Below are 20,445 nucleotides of genomic sequence, written 5' to 3' on the forward strand. Positions count from 1 at the left end.
CCAAAATGCATTGGGACAACAGCGCAACCCGTTCAACGTGATATCGTCTTCCTCTACGAATAATTATCTGGAGGAAGTTTTTCTCCTCCAGTCACAAGGATTCAGGAGCAGTTACTCATGTCTACAGGTGTTGTGCTGTCACACAACACCGCCAGGTGAGCGCATACGCCCACCTTTTACTATCCTTTTCAGGCGATGCTGCTCTATGTGAGTGCGCTTTTGTCCCCCAAACAGTTTTTCAATGGCCATAAAACAGACATAGCAAGGTAAAATGCAATGCTTAAAATCCAGAAAAAAAATAAATGACACAGTCAATTTTCCACATTTTATTAAAAATAAAGTGCTGTAATAAAAAAATGTTCATAAACTGCAAATCAACATTGGGAAGCGGACTGTACAGTAGGACTCACCAACACCACATACCGACAAAACATTTGGCACAAAAAAAGCGGCACATATATATTTACAACAGATGGGACGTTTCCATGCATTGTGATAAGGTGCGCGTTTCTCTTTTACTTTTTTTCTTTTGCAACACAGGTAAGAATATGTCCGAGTCCTAGTGGTCCTCTATATTCAGTGTAGTACCGGTAAATATCCCTGTCAAGCAGCAGCTGATTCACAGCATTGTAGATCTGGTAAGTGTCATGTACACTACTGGGTAGTCACTGAACGTCTGTGTGTATAACACCTAGTAAATGTAGTCTTACAGGAGTTGCATTATAAGCGGATGTGCTTTAGATCAGATGCTACTGACTCAATTCTGTACATTCAAAGACGTATTCGCTGGTCCAGATAAGTTTTATACAAATCAACATTGATCAATGCTCCTTAAAAAGTTTCCGATGAAGACTGGAAACTAAAATTCCTAGGGCACGAAGGTCTATGGAATATTGTGCTTTACCATGAGTAGGAAAGATGGAGGTTGATTACAGCTGATGTACATGTGCTTTATAAAGAAGTAGCTATAGCCCACTGAGTGGATATATCCGTAGTCCTTAGTACCATTATAGCTCGATGCTGAATTGGATATAAAAAGTGGATTAAATCCTCCAAGGCTTATCGGCACAAATCCACTTTGTACAAGTCTATACAATATCTAGTAGCATTATAACTACTTTGGTATTATTAAACACTGCTCATACTAATCTGCAGTAAAGAAAGAGCATTTATGGCACTATGAGCGCAGAGCGTGTGCTTGCAATCTACTCTGACACCCCACAATTAGTATCTTGTATTAGCCTAGGAAGAGTATGGCTACTACTTCTTCCAATTTAAAAGGTTACACCAATGATACACAATGTCAAAAGTAATCTCAGGATGTATTACCATTCAAGCTTTGTGTGTGCTAACACAGTCCCACATTATGAAGGCACTGGAAAAAAGTCTGACAGGGGAGATTCTGACATTTCGCAAACAAAAAAATGCATTTACCCAACTTGTCACTTGGAGCAATGGTTTACATTACTGGAAAATCAGTCGATACTAACAGAACACATCCCATACACACACGTACTTGGAAAAACATATGCAAATAAAAACCCATGACAAATATACAATATTTACACCAATACCCCGTCAAAAAAAACAAAAACACTACGTGTTGCAATTTTTAACAGGTCGATAAATTAAGGAATCCGTGTGTGTACCTCTTATACTCTAGGCAGATTGTAGCTGGTTGTTGGTGCCATAACACCAGTTCCTGGCTTCACATTATTTCAAAAAAAGCAAAAAAAAAGGTCATGAAAAAACATTAAAAGAAAAAAAATAATAATATTCATAGATGTATTCTAAAAGGATTAAGATGTGGTTGGTCATCAGCAGGAGGTGCAACGAGTGTTCATGAAGATGGCTGCGTGGACGACGTGGCGAGTATCTGACAATTCCTCCATCTGACAGAAGGGTGTCCTGTACTTCTGTTGCGAGGCGTTTTGCTGTAGAATATTGCTACCAGTTGGCAATGTACCCGGCTATATTCTGAAAACCCTATTTCGTGGCTAATGCCAGATTCTTATTGTGCTTTTCATTAACAGAAAACCTGCCAACACTAATACCATGTTCATTTGCTGTTCAGAAAGTCCGGACGCTCAGTGATCTACAAAATGTTCACAGGTCTTTATGATCTTCTAACATGACTGAGGCATTGGGAACCTCCAAAGACATTTGGTTTCCTCCTTTTCTCCATAACCGATACTGAAGACCAGCCATAGTGGAGGAATAACACTAGTATCCCAACTTTCTACTAACCATGTGCAAATTACTCAAAAGATGTTTCTTACACACGGCTTATCAGATGAGTGTTGAAATGGAAATGTGCTACCTGGAGATCAAGTGTGCACATGCTTCCAAACACAATTGTCCTTCTGTGTCTAGAAATCATGATGATGATTGTAACAGAAGACGATGTGCTATCTTTCCACAATGTACACTTGTATACTCTCTGCACACAGAAGCTATCCATGTATAGGTAGCCTGGGTTGACAATCAAGTTTTGACCATCATCAAAAAGTTGCATGCACACACATAGAATACTTGTGGATCACGAAGCCTTGTAGAGCAGTCGCTTGTGGTCCCATAGTGGCTTATAGGTTCAGGAATGTCCTATGTTGTAGGTTCTCATACCACGGAATCTCTTATTTCTGAGCCTAGTCGTACTCTTGGTCTTGGGCATGCTGGAGATACCTCCACAAGAGTGTCTTTGACATTCAGAGGTCTTTTCTCTGATTCTGTTACAATTTTACTAGCAACCAATGGGTCATGAACAGGGGTGTTAATAATATAGTTGTCATTTAGAGTCTGATAACCTTTATGGTCAGCTTGTGGGATAGGAGCAGTATTCCCATTTAAAGGCACATTTTCTGGATGTTTCCGTGGCTTCTTGTCCGAATTTTCTACTGGTTTCAGAATCGTTTTCATTCCACTGCGATGCTTATACAAGATGCACAACGCTAGAATGACTACTACCACCACAAAAAGTACAGTCATGATTAAAAATTCATTCCAGTAAGATTTCCCCATAAGCTGGGCAGAGCTACCCCCTGAGGATGAGGAAAGGATTTGTGAGGTGTTGCCATTCTTGTCAATGGCACTAACATGGTGGAAGATCATTTCTGTTTGAGCCCTTTCAGTGGTTGTTTTTGCGATGCCGTCTGTTTCCACACAGTACTTCACCATCAGCTTCTTGAAATCTTTCTCTTCTGACCAACATTCATATGTTCCCATCCGTTCCGGAATGTTTACCAGGATGAGGTCTCCTGTTTCTAAAACAAAATATGAGCCATCGATGGCTTTCTCATTGTGAAGCCACTGACGAGACGCCAAGTTGGATAACAACTGGCACGGCAAAGTGGTAGCATTATTTGGTTTTAGCACAATCTTCTCACAATTGGGCTCTTCTGTGACTAAAACAAAGAACATTAATAGTTATTTCGGCTTATTTTAATATTTATCTTACTGATCGATTTTCTATCTGTCGATCTTATATAGATTGTAAATTTATCTACCTATCGCATATTGATTTTAGATCTACAGATAGATGTGAGAGACAATAGATCTCGCTATCTAGTTAGCATGGTGGTTCAGTGGTTAGCACTGCAGCCTTGCAGCGTTGGGGTCCGGGGTACAAATCTCACTAAGGACAATATCGCAAGGAGTTTGTATGTTCTCCCTGTGTTTGTGTGGGTTTCCTCCCATACTTCAAAGACATACTGATAGGGAATCTAGATTGTGGGGTCAGTGATGATAAGGTCTGTAAAGCGCTAAGGAATATGGTGGTGCTATATAAGCAATGAATAAAACATTATATGTGTATTTTATATCTACAGACATGGCAATGTTAAAAATAGTGGAGTGGGATAACGCTATTTGCATAGTGCAAACATTTTTGTGCATTTCGTATTGGTGGCAGCTCGACCCAAATAGTGTAGTCGTGCCAAGTTACTGCTGCTCCACAATGCAACGGTCAGCTTGGCGCTTGCTTCATATGTACCTATGGATATACTTACCCGTCTCAGAAGTATTTCTCTCATATATTTCTCAGATGGATGTGAGGGATCGATCAGCATGAGTTAGATAGAGAGATACTTATGAGACAGGTAAGTAATCCATAGGTTCATATGTAGCAAACGCCAAGCTAACCGCTGCATTGTGTTGCAGGAGTAACGTGGCAGGACTGCGCTATTTGTGAAGACCTGCCAATGCTACAAAGTCCATTAAAACAATTGCACTATGCAATTAGCGCTATCCGGCACCGCTGGTAGTTTTAAAGATTGCTAGATCTGTAGATATAAAATCAGTATGTGATGACTACATAGATCTGTCTGTCTTTCACATCTTTCTCAGTCTCTTATATGACTCACATTTACAATAATATCTCTTTCTTATTTCTTTATTTCACACATATTTTTTCTCTTATACCTCTGATAACTTTCTCTCTTCTCTCCCTTTTACCCCATCATATCTGTCTCATCTCTCATATCCCTCACTCATATTGCTTTCTCTCACTTTCCCTTTCGCCCCCTCATATCTCTCTTGTATCCCTCTCATACCACTCTCTCATATATCTCTCTCCTTTCCCCCCCATATCTCTCTCATCTCTTGTATCCCTCTCATACCACTCTCTCATCCCTCTCATATCTCTCTTTCCCTTCCCCCCACATATCTCTCTCTCATCTCATGTATCCCTTCATATCACTTTCTCATATCTTTCTCTCATATATCTCTCTCCTTTCCCCCTCATATCTCTCTCTAATCTCTTGTATCCCTCTCATACCACTCTCTCATCACTCTCATATCTCTTCCTCTAATCTCTTGTATCCATATCATACCACTCTCTCATCACTCTCATATCTCTCTCTCTAATCTCTTGTATCCCTCTCATACCACTCTCTCATATTGATGTCATTTCATCTCTCTCTACTTGTCTACACACACTTACAATAATGATGACTTTTCTCATTATTGCACACATCCCTGTCTTTCAGCGACTTACCACTTGGTACTTGAACCCGACCAGAAGGTCCTGAGCTATTGCCCCAGTGGCAAAGTTTTTCAGTATCCGCATTTTCAATATCTTGGAGCCAGTGCCTGGAATAAGAAAGTATTGATGAACTTGTTTAGCTTAGAAAAAAGACGCCTCAGAGGGGATCTCATTTATATGTATAAATATATGTGTGGTCAATACAAAGGACTAGCACACGACTTATTCCAAAGACCATACTAAGGACCAGGGGGCACTCATGCGTGGAAGAAAGGAGATTCCAGCGGCTAAATAGGAAAGGGTTCTTTACAGTCAGACTGGGGAATGCCGACCACAAGAGGTAGTGATGGCCGATACTAACAGCTTTCAAAAAAGGGCTGGATGATTTCCTCAGTACACAACATTGTGGGCTATAGTTAAATTAGTGACAAAATGTACAATTGGGGGAGGAAGGTTGAACTTGATGGACCTAGGTCTTTTTTCAACCTATGTAAGAAAAATAGATTGATATGTTATGTGAAGACATTACTACAGAAAAGAGACATAATAGGGAATACTCACTGGGCATTTGGATCGTGTGAATGGTGGTGAACACTGCGACAACCTTTTTTACTCCACGCACAGTAGGGGTCACGTGAAAGGATGCATTCCCCACAGCTTGTATACACACTGCAGTTTGAGACTGGAACTTGTACCACCATCGAGCCAGACGAGGCATAAACCAGGTTCTATAAAACACAGAAAAACATGCGTTCCCAAGGCTACAATCAGAGAATCAAGGTGTCAGCAGTTAAACTATGTCATCTTATTGCTTTATTAGACTGAGATATGGATTTTTACAGAAAATGTCAATTCTATTTACTAATTAGTAACCGAATTGTAAATGGCATGTGAGATGCATTGTCTAGCTTTCAGGAAAATAATTGTCTTTCGGAAAAGGTGAAACTGTCATATGGTTCTAGAATAAAATCAATCCATAGCTCAATACCTAGTACACTATGGTTAACAGCAAGCATAATGGCGCTGTAGTACTCCTGTTTCCCTGCAGCACTGGTACAGGAGTAGTGCCACTGTGTCTCTGCAGCACTAAAAGAATAGTACCACTGTGTCTCTGCAGCACTTGGAGAACAGTAGTATCACTGTTTCTCTGCAGCACTTTTGGAAGGGTAGTATCACTGTGTGTCTGCAGCACTTGGAGAAGAGTAGTACCACTGTGTCTCTACAGCACTTGTAGAAGAGTAGTACTACTGTGTCTCTGCAGCACTTGAAGAAGAGTAGTACCACTGTGTCTCTGCAGCACTTGTAGAAGAGTAGTACCACTGTTTCTCTGCAGCACTTGTAGAAGAGTAGTATCACTGTGTCTCTGCAGCACTTTTAGTAGAGTAGTACCTCTGTGTCTCTGCGGCACTTGTAGAAGAGTAGTACCATTGTGTCTCTGCAGCACTTGTAGAAGAGTAGTACCATTGTGTCTCTGCAGTACTTGTAGAAGAGTAGTACCTCTGTGTCTCTGCAGCACTTGTAGAAGAGCAGTACCACTGTGTCTCTGCAGCACTTGTAGAAGAGTAGTACCTCTGTCTCTGCAGCACTTGTACAAGAGTAGTACCACTGTGTCTCTGCAGCACTTGTAGAAGAGTAGTACCTCTGTGTCTCTGCAGCACTTGTAGAATAGTACCATTGTGTCTCTGCAGCACTTGTAGAAGAGTAGTACCATTGTGTCTCTGCAGCACTTGTAGAAGAGTAGTACCTCTGTGTCTCTGCAGCACTTGTAGAAGAGTAGTACCACTGTGTCTCTGCAGCACTTGTAGAAGAGTAGTACCTCTGTCTCTGCAGCACTTGTAGAAGAGTAGTACCACTGTGTCTCTGCAGCACTTGTAGAAGAGTAGTACCTCTGTGTCTCTGCAGCACTTGTAGAAGAGTAGTACCATTGTGTCTCTGCAGCACTTGTAGAAGAGTAGTACCATTGTGTCTCTGCAGCACTTGTAGAAGAGTAGTACCTCTGTGTCTCTGCAGCACTTGTAGAAGAGTAGTACCACTGTGTCTCTGCAGCACTTGTAGAAGAGTAGTACCTCTGTGTCTCTGTATAATTGATAAAGGAGTAGTACCACTGTGTCTCTGCAGCACTTGTAGAAGAGTAGTACCTCTGTGTCTCTGCAGCACTTGTAGAAGAGTTGTACCATTGTGTCTCTGCAGCACTTGTAGAAGAATAGTACCATTGTGTCTCTGCAGCACTTGTAGAAGAGTAGTACCATTGTGTCTCTGCAGCACTGGTAGAAGAGTAGTACCATTGTGTCTCTGTAGAATTGATAAAGGAGTAGTACCATTGTTTTCTGCAGCACTGATAGAAGAGTAGTACCACTGTGTCTCTGCAGCACTTGTAGAAGAGTAGTACCTCTGTGTCTCTGCAGCACTTGTAGAAGAGTAGTACCTCTGTGTCTCTGCAGCACTTGTAGAAGAGTTGTACCATTGTGTCTCTGCAGCACTTGTAGAATAGTACCATTGTGTCTCTGCAGCACTTGTAGAAGAGTAGTACCATTGTGTCTCTGTAGAATTGATAAAGGAGTAGTACCACTGTTTTCTGCAGCACTGATAGAAGAGTAGTACCACTGTGTCTCTGCAGCACTTGTAGAAGAGTAGTACCTCAGTGTCTCTGCAGCACTTGTAGAAGAGTTGTACCATTGTGTCTCTGCAGCACTTGTGGAAGAATAGTACCATTGTGTCTCTGCAGCACTGGTAGAAGAGTAGTACCATTGTGTCTCTGCAGCACTGGTAGAAGAGTAGTACCATTGTGTCTCTGTAGAATTGATAAAGGAGTAGTACCATTGTTTTCTGCAGCACTGATAGAAGAGCAGTACCACTGTGTCTCTGCAGCACTTGTAGAAGAGTAGTACCTCTGTGTCTCTGAAGCACTTGTAGAAGAGTAGTACCTCTGTGTTTCTGCAGCAATTGTAGAAGAGTTGTACCATTGTGTCTCTGCAGCACTTGTAGAAGAGTAGTACCTCTGTGTCTCTGCAGCACTTGTAGAAGAGTAGTACCTCTGTGTTTCTGCAGCAATTGTAGAAGAGTTGTACCATTGTGTCTCTGCAGCACTTGTAGAAGAGTAGTACCATTGTGTCTCTGCAGCACTTGTAGAAGAGTAGTACCATTGTGTCTCTGTAGAATTGATAAAGGAGTAGTACCACTGTTTTCTGCAGCACTGATAGAAGAGTAGTACCACTGTGTCTCTGCAGCACTTGTAGAAGAGTAGTACCATTGTGTCTCTGCAGCACTTGTAGAAGAGTAGTACCATTTTGTCTCTGCAGCACTTGTAGAAGAGTAGTACCTCTGTGTCTCTGTATAATTGATAAAGGAGTAGTACCACTGCTTTCTGCAGCACTGATAGAAGAGTAGTACCACTGTGTCTCTGCAGCACTTAGGTTATGCTTTGACTCCAACTGGACCGACATCTGCATATAGTTTATATGTTTTTGTGCTAACAGACTGTGATATGTCATTAGCCTTGATATGTGGATGAGGAGGATGAATCTACTCTGTGTATATTGTTTTATTACATAATGGTATTGTAGCCCATTCCAAAATTCCAAAATTAAGCTGCGTTCTTACCTTGCTGTGATCAATCAGTAGCTCTTGAACTGGATCTCCACTTGGGAAGAGTTTGATTTCTTCAATAACGTGGACCTTCTCTTTCACACGGACAGCCTTGTGCAGTCGTCCATCATCTGTGGAATGGAAAGTATTATTAACAATGAAACTGCTGTAATAAACTTCTACACAATGGTCTCCGGACTGTACAACTGAATCAAGTATTACCTGTCCCCAGGAACATGACATCATAGGTATTCTTCAGCCCCTTGACCCTCTGGACGCTGATCTGCTGATAGAGCATCTCTGTCTGGAGCAGCAGTGGTTGGCTTCGCACAGCACTGTCCATCAAGAAATGGTCTTTGATAAAGTTCAGTACTCTGTCAGGCATTTGTAGTGAGGAATTGATGTTCATGCTCCTTGCTTTGTTATTAATACACTATTGGGATAAATAAAAGTAAATATATCAACATACAATATTGTTATGACCATAAAGCTCCACCAACCTGTGTGCTTCTATCAAACTATATACAATCTGATTAATACTATCACAGAATATGTTATATTGCCAAAAGCCACATTTTTGCATTTACTGGATATTATCCGCTAAAATTCTGCAGTGCATACAGTTTGTCCACTAGAGGGCAGTGCAGATCCACATTATCCAATAGAATGAGAGCGCTCCGGAACTTTTAGCACAGAGAATAAAGGGGATAAAAAGGAACAAAGTCTGGTCATCTGTAGTTGTTTGCTTTTCCACTACACAATTAAATCTTGCTGTGAAGACATCTATAGATATAATATTAGCCAGGTACATATTGGAATCCAGCTTCAACACATTTCTGCTAATTTGGAAACAAAAGAGCTCAGCTATTAATTCTTAAAGGATCAACATTTTTCTTTTTCTTGGCTCAGTCCAGTAACAAATACTTGAAGGCACATGTGATACTTACAGCTCCAGGTCGTGGGTCTGGTGTAGGAAGGGTATATGGACTCCACTGCTGAGACTCCCAGTTTACCTCTTTATAGAGGCCATTGAACGCTTTTTGTACATCACGCATTGAGAAGGCACATACAGCTGAGCTTCCAACACCTCCCTTGTTCCTGGAGAGAAGAATACATTCTATAATATAATTTCCCACATGGGCCTTGGGTATCTACAGCCTCGTGTATCATAATATCCACTCTATAGGCTGCGATTCATTAAGACTGGTATTTTATACCTAAGCCTTAAAGGGAACCTGTCATGTAAAATAACGCTATTAACCTGCAGATATGGGGTTAATAGTGTTCTGACACCCTGCAGCTGCCGCACTGAGAGCCCTGCTGCCGGGAGGAAATTAACTTTATTCCCCCCGGAGGCGTTCGGCTTCCAGTCACAGGGGCGGCACTGGCCCAATTTCAGTTACCACTCAGTCTATAGACAGTAGTGGCTGTAACCATGTCCCCGGGCCGACACTGACTGACAGCTGGTCCTAATTCTGATCCTGCTGTCAGTCAATGCCAGAGGCGCAATTACAGCCGCCACTCTCCATGCACAGAGCAGTGGATGTAACTGTGTCCCTGGCACTGACTGACAGCTGGTCCTAATGCTGATCCTGCTGTCAGTCAGTGCTGGGAACACAGTTACAGCTGCTGCTCTCCATGCACAGAGCAGGGGAGAATAAAGTTAATATCCTCCTGGAAACGGGGGTCTTAGTGCGGCGGCATGGTCTCGGAATGCTATTAACCTGCAGATAAACCCTATAGCTGCAGGTTATTAGCATTATTTTATATGACAGATTCCCTTTAATGGAGGCAGCTCTGGTGTCCACCTCTTAATTACTTAGGCACATCTTACAAATGTTTTGCGCTACCGCAAGAAATAGGACTCCAGCCAAGGGTAGACGTATGTTTTGGGAGCAATTTCTGCCATTTTTGTGGCCTAAATTATACTAAATTTGTCAGGCTTTGCTACACCTTGCCCCAGCTTTGCCTACTGTAGCACAGTTGGACTGGCATAAAATGGCAAAAGTTGCAGAGTTTTTTTGCAACTTATAGTTGTGCAAAAATTAGCGACATTTCAATGAGTTTTATGCCAGAATTCTGATAAAAACGCTATGATAAATTGGGGTCACTGTTTTTAGGAACCATCCTCTAAAAGTCATGCCATTTTAATGGTCACATAAAGAAGCTTGCAAAATGAAGAAAAAGCTGAAATGTAGATGACTATACAAGGCAGTAATAAAGGATAAAAACAGTGCTCACTGTTACATTGCGGTATGGGATTTATAAAAGGAAAGACAAAAATCTTGGGTGTTCCTCATATTTGCACATAGAAATGAATACTAATACCGTTCTTCTTACCACTGTGAAGTAAAGACCCCATAGAAAGTGGTATTCATCCAATGTTCTGCTCCTGGAGTGAGTACAAACATGTCCTTCAATATATTAAAGGGTAAGCGATCTTCAGGGCGAGAGCACAGAAGTTGGGCCTTCAGGAATGTGGTCCACCTCTTCTGTAGGACACGCTCACCACCAAGGTCACCCTAGGAAAAAGGACAATATCATTGTGTCAAAGGACGCATAGTAAATAACCATATACCGTTATGGAATTAACATTTTGCACTTTGTCAGGGATTGGAAGGAAGGTTTTTTTGCCTTAATAGAGAGTAAAATCTAATCTCATCATCATTTCTGTAGATTATTTTTTTGTTATCCTCACCTTACAAACTCGGGCAATCCGAGGCACGAAAGGGTTCCCAAAAAAATCAAACTCTTTTCCCATCTCAGTAAAGAAGAAATAAATCTTATCATCGTCACCTACAGGGTTCCCTTTGGGAAGACTCTCTGGAATATGAGCTAAACCTACGAAACCTGGATCTGCAATGACAAAGCAGTGGTAATGAGTTTAATAGCAGGTCCTGTGCACAGTTAATCACAGTGTCAATACAAGCATCCCAGTCTGATTAGTGCTCCTGCTATGCTTCTATTTACATACTAGAAAGTACTTATCCCGAATGATTTGCAAATACGCCTCCATTGTTACTTTGTCTAAATTACACTAATACAGCCATATCCTCCTTAAAAGGATTGTCCAGTGAAGTTATCACCCGTCTACTCAATAGGTAATTTATAGATCGTTGGGGTCCAAATGCTGTGACCTTCACCGACCATCAGAATGAGGCACTTTTATACCCGTTAGAATAGAGGAGCAGCAGTGCAGATGCCCAACCTTCGCTCCATTCATTTTCTATGGGGCCGCCAAATGCTGCATTCAGCTTTTTCTAGCAGTAATAGATCAAGCGTACACACTGGTACTCTATTCTAATGGGGATAAAAGTGCCCTGTTCTGCTGATCTGATCGATGCAGGTCCCAGAGGTCTGACCCCCACTGATCTATAAGTTATCACCTGTCATGTGGAAAGGTGATAATTTATCTTCACTGGAAAGCCCCTTTAAATATTGTAAAATAAAGGGTTTATTTTTATGGACTTACATAAGACAGAGGAATAGATGTTACAAATTCATAACAACCTGAACATGATGTTTCAGCTATAGAAACTTTGGATTCAACCTCAAAGACAAATATTTGCAATTCATGATGGCCCTGCATACATCAAAAGTGTCCCTGATCTCTACCCAAATCCATGTTATGTCTGAACACATTCTTATCAAAGAAGTAAATCAAAGGTCAACCTTGGAGCCAGTTCAAGGAGGTCTCAGTCTTCACAGTAATCTTGCTGTCTTCACTCTTGTAAATAATTGGCTCATTTCCTTGGAAATTACTGATAGTGCTTCCATACATGTCCCCATCTGGCACAAAGACCAAAAAATTCAGTAAGTAGTGTACTTACAACTTGAGAAATCCTAGGACAATCTGAGGAAACTATAACAAGGCTCCTGGAGCTGCCGTACTTACCAACCATTATAGCGTAGGACTTATATTCTGGATCAAAAGGGCATGGGCCCCTACCATCTTCCATGATGTGGTTACCATTTGAATCGGTTTCCAAAGTAAAATCACTGATTCTCTAGAACAGAGAGAGAAACTTGGTCAGTTTTTCATTCCTTGACTAGTACACAATAACCTCTCAAGACATCCATACATTAGACTAAAGCCAACCGACCCAATGACCAACTAATGTGTACAGGAGCAGGCCCCAGACTCTTATATCAGGGTAGAAAAGTATTGGGCAGATTCAAATTAATACTCAATCCTTTTGTTTTCAGGGGAGAGACACGAGAGAGACAGAGAGAGAGAGACGGGAGAGAAGCTTCAGTCACAGACACATAAAGCGGTGCATGATGGACTATTGAAAAGGGTCCATATACTGTTCTTATACAGGGGCCCTTGTCTGTCTGTTTCTGCTCCTATACACACACACACGTATAAAATGTTGTTATATATATATAGGCTAAGGTTAAATCCTAGATCTACAGGCTCTGATTAGGTGCACCTGGCTAGCTCTGCATATTAGCAGGCTAGGTGTTTTCCTTAGTCAGCTGGGAGCAGCTGAGCAGACTGGATTGTATTGGAGCTAGAGAGAGACCAGCTAGAATCTCTCTCTGAGAAGAACCTGCACAGGCCCTGTGCACCAAACTGCAACTATCAGTGGTTGTTATGTACGATAGTTGTGTTTAACAAAACTTGGGCTAGCTTAGCCATGTGTCAGTAGCCAGGGTCTATTTTGTATTAGTTAGCGCCTGGACAAGGCTAGGGATTTCGTGTTTATGGTTTTGGTGCTGTGCAACCTGTGGAAATAAACGTCACATTGTTTTGACCCAAGAATCAGGTGCCTGTATGAACGCTACCTAATGCATATCTGATATCGTGAATCCCTATATATATTATATATATATATATATATACACACACAGCATTTCTAAAGACTTTGTCTCAGATGTATGACAGTAAGTCCTGCAGAAATACTTTGTTTGGTAAAGCTGTGGTTTTACGCCACACTTCTAACATTTCTAAAAATGTTTGGGTATCCCACTTTATATTCTTTTTTTTCCCCCAATAAAATAAATAGGTTACAAGGGACACCAATTAAGTATGATCACTCATTATTATATTTTTACCTTTAAAGTGAAAGGTAAAAGATCTCATCGGGTTTTCAAAACTGAACTAGTTTGTAATAGTTCCAGTATGCTACATTCTTTTTAATATTATAGATCTTGTGGAGCAATGTTAGCAATCGGCTAAAAGCGAAGTAGGTTTAAATATGAAAACTTAAAGGGATGAGTAGCAAAAAGAGAAAAAGCTGGCACTATTCAAACCGCACACTCACCCGGAACCAGAAGATACCTGGACTGGAGCCGGCCCACAAACCGAAGACGAGATATCCTGAGTGCAGCACGCAGTAGATGAAGATGGCACTCTGCAACACGGTAAGTGTGATGAAACAAAAACTTTATTCCAGTAGCACACAATTAAAACATGGAGCCAGGAAAGCGGAGATCCTCTAGCACACAATTAAAACATGGAGCTGGGGAAGCGGAGATCCTCATGGTCAATGAGGATCTCCGCTTCCCCAGCTCCATGTTTTAATTGTGTGCTTCTGGAATAAAGTTTTTCTTTCATCGCACTTACCGTGTTGCAGAGTGCCATCTTCATCTACTACGTGCTAAACTTAGAGGGATTATCTGATTAGGAATCTACTTCAAATATCCTTTTTGAGAATTCAGTTACTAGAAGAAAGTCTCATTTATGACCTCCATCAGTTAGCCACAGCGGAGAGAAGAAATGGCCATGCATTACAGGGACACCCCACTGACTTCAATAAGCTATGTGTCATGCTGCATTTCCTCTGAGCTGGTGCCGCAGAGAAACCCAACACTTGCTTGTGGTTCCCTCGCAGCGGCGGTTCCCATTAACATGACCGAATTAGGGAACCTTCTAACAACAAGGGATGATTCTAAGTGGATAACCGCTTCAACTTACATCAACCCAAACCTAACAGTTTGCTACCTACGCTGCCTCTGCCATCGCCTACTTTGTGCTGCTTTTATATATTGGACCTCACGCTCTACATACCTTTATCTCTAAACTTTCTGAAGCTATTCTCACTGTAGCAGATGATTATTCACTTGTTGGTCACCGTGTACAGATGTGTGTAGGTGCAATGGCTCCGTGAAGTATGGGATTTGTAATTGGCTTCAATGAAGCAGGCAGAATTTGTTTGCAATGATTAGACGTTAGCACTGGCTCCCCATGAGTATCAGTGCATCTGTGCATACACAATCTTATTTAGAAGCATATGGATAAATATTGGTATAGTTAATAATCCTCGGGTATTTGATGGATAAATAAAATAGATGCATCTTCTGCAGCTGCACCCAAATTACGGTTAACCGCCTAGATGCCATTTCCAAATAATAGCACGGCTAATTACAGCATATTTGTTGTGGGTGTAAAAACATAAAGAAATAGGTAAGGGTGTTAGTATGTGTGATACAAGCCCTGATTGCCGTCTGTATGCCTAATATACTGGGATGATAACAGCTTCCATACAAGTGAAGTCACTACAATAATAGTCGGCAGACTCTGTACATAAAGCAGGCTTCAGCCTATGGCCTACATACAGTACATAATAATGCCTCATTCATGGAACCAGACAAGTCCCGGGATGGGTAAAAGAAAATATAAGGGGTTGTCAGGGCAAAACAAAACTTGGATATGTAAAGAATAACTCAGAATTACCTACCTGGATGCAGCGTAAAAGACAGGAAGCTGTGATGTCACTGTTCTGGCAGCCGCTGGACCGCTGTGGTCAGTGATGGGCTGCAGTGGTCAGGAGACTTGAGCAGCACATCATTGGATGTACCATGATGACACACTGCTCAAAGTTACCGGACAATTGCAGACAATCACAGGCCAATAATACATCAATGTATTCGCAAAGTTTATCGACACAGTATAAAAGTTTTTTTTTTAACTTGTTTTAGGTTATGTTAACTCTTGGAGCTATTTCCACAATAGCCATACATGCCTATGCTCAGCAGCCCACGTAATAGAAGTGTAAGCCATGTCATTACTAGCCGAACCCAGACAGGGTGTGACAGCTTTCTAATATAGCTCAAGAAGTGTGCTTACGATGTAGGTGCAGTTGGGGCTGAAGGCGTACGTCCCGCAGGTGTAGAGGTGTGTGCTGTTCAGCTGCAGGAGGATCTTTATATAGTTCTGACAATCTCTCTGAAACAATAAAAAAAAACAAGTTTTAAGTAATTTGCTTCATATTGTCTAGCACTGATCATCAACGTATCGCATGCCACCATGAGAGGCCACTGTCATCCAAAAGGAGAGACAGCTGATTGACAAAGCATTATTTGTCCACTACGTTTAAAGGGATTGTCCGTAACCAGTGACTGAGCGGTGCCAATGACGTTAGAACCTCGCACCACTGACAGGTATCGTGCACGTGTCTTATTCTACTGAACTGGACATATGCACACATTTTGGCAGGAGTGCAGGGTCATAATGTCATCTGAATAGCTCAAGTACAAAGTACTGGATGCCGCAACATAACCCCTTTTACCTATTTATGAACTTGAGACAACCCCTTTAAGGTGGCAGCAAGGTGCTAATAAAACAAGCAACGGTGCAATTTACCCCTCATTAAAAATCCTCTTCATTCTAAAAAATGGGGGGGATTTTTATAGTGTACTTCTGGTTGCCTAGGTTACCGACCACCCTGCAGTCCCACCAGCCAGTTACCTAAACAATGAGAACCACTCTGAAGCTATCTCCGTGCTAGCAGTAACCTGAGAGAAAGCAGAGTTCAGACTAGGGGCGCCACCATGCCATTAGTCTGAACTATCAATCTTCAGAAGCGTACCGGCATGGCAAAGCAAGAAGGCCGCAACGCGAGTTTTGTTCTCTCAAAGACACAACTTGAGAAAGGGAATCTGTCATCAGGTTTTTACCCCATAATCTGAGAGCAGCATGATATAGAGATGTAGAGACAGAGACCCTGATTCTAGTGATGTATCACTTACTGGGCTGCTTGCTGTAGTTCTGATAAAATCACTGTTATCAGCAGAAGATTATCATTACAGGAGCAGTAAACTGATGCCATATAGTCCTCCATATTCATGAGCTCTGTATAATCCCGCCCCCACCACTGTTTGGCAGCTGTCTACCTACGCACAGTATACACAGAAAGCTGCCAATCAGTGGTGTGGGTGGGGTTACACAGAGCTCAGCATTCAGAGAACTGCTAGATTTGCAGTATATAACATTGATTTTTTCATAACTGCAGCAAGAAGCCCAGTAAGTGATATGTCGCTGGAATCAGGGTCTCGGCCTCTACATCATCTACATTGGTGATAGCAAAAACCTGGTGACAGATTCCCTTTAAGGCCATTTTCACACCAGGAGTGGGTCCAAAACACAGAATTCATGAAAATCTTTCCATTATAGTTTCTCCTCTCTGGAGGCACTATTCCTGGAATTGGGGGTGGTGGGAGGGAGTTTTCTTTTCTACATGGAGAGAAACTTCAAAAAAGCTCAGAGCAATAAACTCTTCATGATATACCTGGCCGTCTACAGCCGAACGTTTGTAATCGTACTTGTGACTAGTGATAGTCATGTAGGTAGAAGGTCAGTTTGAGTCAGTACAGGTTGCAAAATTTAGCCAATTGCCCAATAATGGCTGCAACATTGCAACCACGAGAAGCTTGAAATATCAGATATCAAACCCACACCACAGCATTAAACATTTGAAAAAACAGATATTGTTTAAAGGACGCCTCCCCTAGATCTTCCTACACAACAGATGATAATTACGTTATACAATGATAAATACAAACTCGGAAATTACACAATTTTTTTTAACCCCAATCATTATTGGGAATGTACTTGTTTCCATGCTGTGCTTTACTTGCTGCCATTAATGCCATGTGATTCATGTTTGGTGATGCATCAGTGTCACTGTATTGTACTATATAAGCCTACAATTTAAGAAAAAACTGTGAATCCCAACGTCTATCACTAATCCATTTAATTTAGGAATAAGTAATGGAACAATCTGCAGCTTTTCAGCTTCTATAAAACAACTCCCAACATGGCCTAGAAAGAAGCCCTGACTTTTGAGAGCTGATGTGGCATGGCTTAGAATGAAAACCGAGCTCAGCCCATTATGGGGGTCACATGGATTGTTTTCTGATTTCCAAACAAAAGGATCTTCAATTACAACAAGCATTGGCCAGATTATATTGGTAGATAAGTGGAACACTCAAAGGACTCATAGGACTCTATGCCAACATGACTATTAGCTGAGAGATCTACAGTTCCACCTGGTGAAGACTTGACTATGACTTTAATCTGTAGGCAAGTTCCAGTAATTTGTAGTTGACTCGGGGATAGCTGACGTCTTAGTTAACAGACACCATAGATGTAAACTTGCTCTATACCAGGAAATTTGTTCAAAGTTGACGTACTACTGGAAGTGTAACTGGACTTTTAGAAAACTTTTGATATGTCAGAGGTTCAGAGCCATGTCGAAAGTTTTATCCCCATAAAAGGGTCAGAAGTGCTCATCCAAGTGCTGCCCTCCTCTGAGACTGAGAATAAACTTTCTTTTGAGTCAGTTTTCTGTCACATAAGAGAGCAGCACCTGGCTAATTTAAAAACGGGTGGGTGTCTCCACCCAGAATAAACCGATCAAAACTTCTGATAAATCTCTATGACAAAACCTAAGATAAAAACAAAATGAACAAATACCCTGTAATAAGAAAGTAAATAGTAATAATGCATGTAAATAACATAGGGCACTTAGTTGACATAATTTTGATCAAAAAAGAGTAAAAGCCATCCCACCGCGACAAGGTGTACCCAATCAGGATGGTCCCTAACTCTTGTAGTTCACCTCACTATGTGTCAATGGACATAAAAATAGATGCGGGAAGAGCAGGACCTGGGTTCTAACTGTGCAGCCAGCCATCCGTGTACCCATTTTATTTACATGTTCTATTACTATTCACTTACTTATTACAGGGTATTTGCTCATTTTGTTTTTATCTTAGGTTCTGTTTGTTAAATGGTTACAGTGTGAATGCACACCTACGCCTTGCACCTATACAAACATGTGCTCTGGCTCAATTTTTTGGTTTTGTTTCAGTTTTTTTTACGCTGTACAAACAGGGGCATGGCTCTCCCTTTTTTTGGGCAGTGCGTTTTGTTTATATAGCTTACCATGGATGGGTGGCTGCACAGATGGGACCCAGGTCCTGCTCTGCCCTTGTATTTGGACGTCTGCTGACACATAGTGAGATGAACTACAAGCGTTAGGGACCATCACGATTGGGTACATCTTGTCGCAGTGGGATGACTTTTCTTCTTTTTTTGATCAAAACAGTGTTAACTAACTACCATATGTTATTTACATGTACTATTACTACGGGGTATTTGCTCACTTTGTTTTTATCTTAGATTTTGCCTGTTAAATGGCCACAGTGTGAATGCACACCTATACATTGCACTTATACCAACATGTTCTTTGGCTCTTTTTTTCGGTGTTTCAAATCTCTATAACAACAAGACATAAGTTTTCTAGACAAATGCATTCACTCTTTAAAACCCATTTAGGGTGAGAAATATGCACTTACAGTGAACATTTTGCAGTGTGGTATGTCTTTTTTTACGCTTTCTCTGTACCCATACATGCAGCCATAGATTGTCATTTTTACAATGTTTGCTGTACATAAGTAGTTTTGTACAAACCTTTTCGCTCCTGTTTACCATTATGTATTTAATAAAGAGGTCAGGTACAGTACACATGCAAATACAACTTCATGCAGAGGATATGTGTAACAAGGGTGTGGTTGTACTTTGGTCAAAGAATATATATTCTATCTGTATTATAACATAATAGTTTCAGGCTGTGGGACTCTAAAACCACAGATTTTTTTTTCCTAAAACAGTGCAGTTTGCTCAATTTAGTAATAGAAATAAGAAGATTAACAAAATATGTATATGGGTAATAATAAAAACATGTAAACTCATTTCACATTTTTGTTGTAAATAGGTTTGCATGTATGGGGACCATAGTAAGGGTATAGGACAATATATTAAAGCTCGGCAGGGTTCAATCTTTCTATCTATGGCAGGCCTTAGTTTAATAGTCTCCAAAAAATCAGATCAGTTTTCTATATGTCAGCATTTTTTTAACTTTTGCTGGATAGCTCATGTATAACTTAATGCAAACGTTGCGCACACAACGCAAACACGCACATAGGCAGATTCTACCTAAAATTCGTCTATAAAGCGCTAAAAAAGAAAACAAAAAAAGGGACACATTCATAGCAATGTGAAAACGACTTAGGCTATGTTCACACATGTTGGGTTTTTCAGCGTTACAAATCTGCAGCAAAAACTAATCTCTGGCAGAAAATCAGCTACATCAAAAACGCAGGTTTTGCTGCGCTTTTTGCTGCGTTTTTTCTGCGTTTTTTTCACTGTTCTTCTGTCTCTATTTAGGCATGTACATAAAGTTCTGTGAAAAAATATAACCCCATTCTATTTTGCCATCAAAAACGCTGATGCAAATTTTGGTATGTTTTTGATGCGTTTTTTCAGTGTTTTTTTCACCACCCATTACTTCCTATGGGTGAAAAAACGCTGAAAGAAGTGACATGCTCTATTTTACAAAAACCCAACCGAGGCACAAAATACGCAAAGAAACCATGATGTGGAAACAGAATTCTGGTTTCTTTGCTGGTACTACAAAACACAGCTGAAAATTTGCATAAAAATCTGCAGCAAAAAACACTGAAAAACCCAATATGTGTGAACATAGCCTTACTGTGCATATGTTCAATCTTTTGGCTTCCGACTTACAAAGTGGTTAAAAGAATTGACCTACCCATTCTACAGGTGGTGTCACGCCAGGTGTGGGAAAGACTTA

The 20,445-nt window shown here is 41.0% G+C and overlaps 1 protein-coding gene across 1 annotated transcript in view; it reads right to left on the reverse strand.

Annotated features, from left to right (window-relative positions):
* Window positions 1-311: 311 nt before the first annotated feature.
* Window positions 312-20,445, reverse strand: part of SEMA4B (semaphorin 4B) — a 382,400-nt gene continuing 362,266 nt past the window's right edge. The window contains exons 6-16 of the mRNA XM_073653213.1: window positions 15,636-15,734; window positions 12,459-12,570; window positions 12,236-12,352; window positions 11,262-11,419; window positions 10,904-11,085; window positions 9,511-9,661; window positions 8,786-8,996; window positions 8,579-8,694; window positions 5,540-5,706; window positions 4,991-5,085; window positions 312-3,401 (exon numbers count right to left, since the gene is read on the reverse strand). Of these exons, the coding sequence (XP_073509314.1) occupies window positions 2,617-3,401; window positions 4,991-5,085; window positions 5,540-5,706; window positions 8,579-8,694; window positions 8,786-8,996; window positions 9,511-9,661; window positions 10,904-11,085; window positions 11,262-11,419; window positions 12,236-12,352; window positions 12,459-12,570; window positions 15,636-15,734 (2,193 nt within the window). The 3' untranslated portion in view covers window positions 312-2,616. The remainder of the gene's footprint in view (window positions 3,402-4,990; window positions 5,086-5,539; window positions 5,707-8,578; window positions 8,695-8,785; window positions 8,997-9,510; window positions 9,662-10,903; window positions 11,086-11,261; window positions 11,420-12,235; window positions 12,353-12,458; window positions 12,571-15,635; window positions 15,735-20,445) is intronic.

This window comes from Phyllobates terribilis, unplaced genomic scaffold (genome assembly GCF_046119375.1).
Source record: "Phyllobates terribilis strain yellow unplaced genomic scaffold, ASM4611937v1 Scaffold_11__3_contigs__length_659146591, whole genome shotgun sequence".
Classification (NCBI taxonomy): Eukaryota; Metazoa; Chordata; class Amphibia; order Anura; family Dendrobatidae; genus Phyllobates; species Phyllobates terribilis.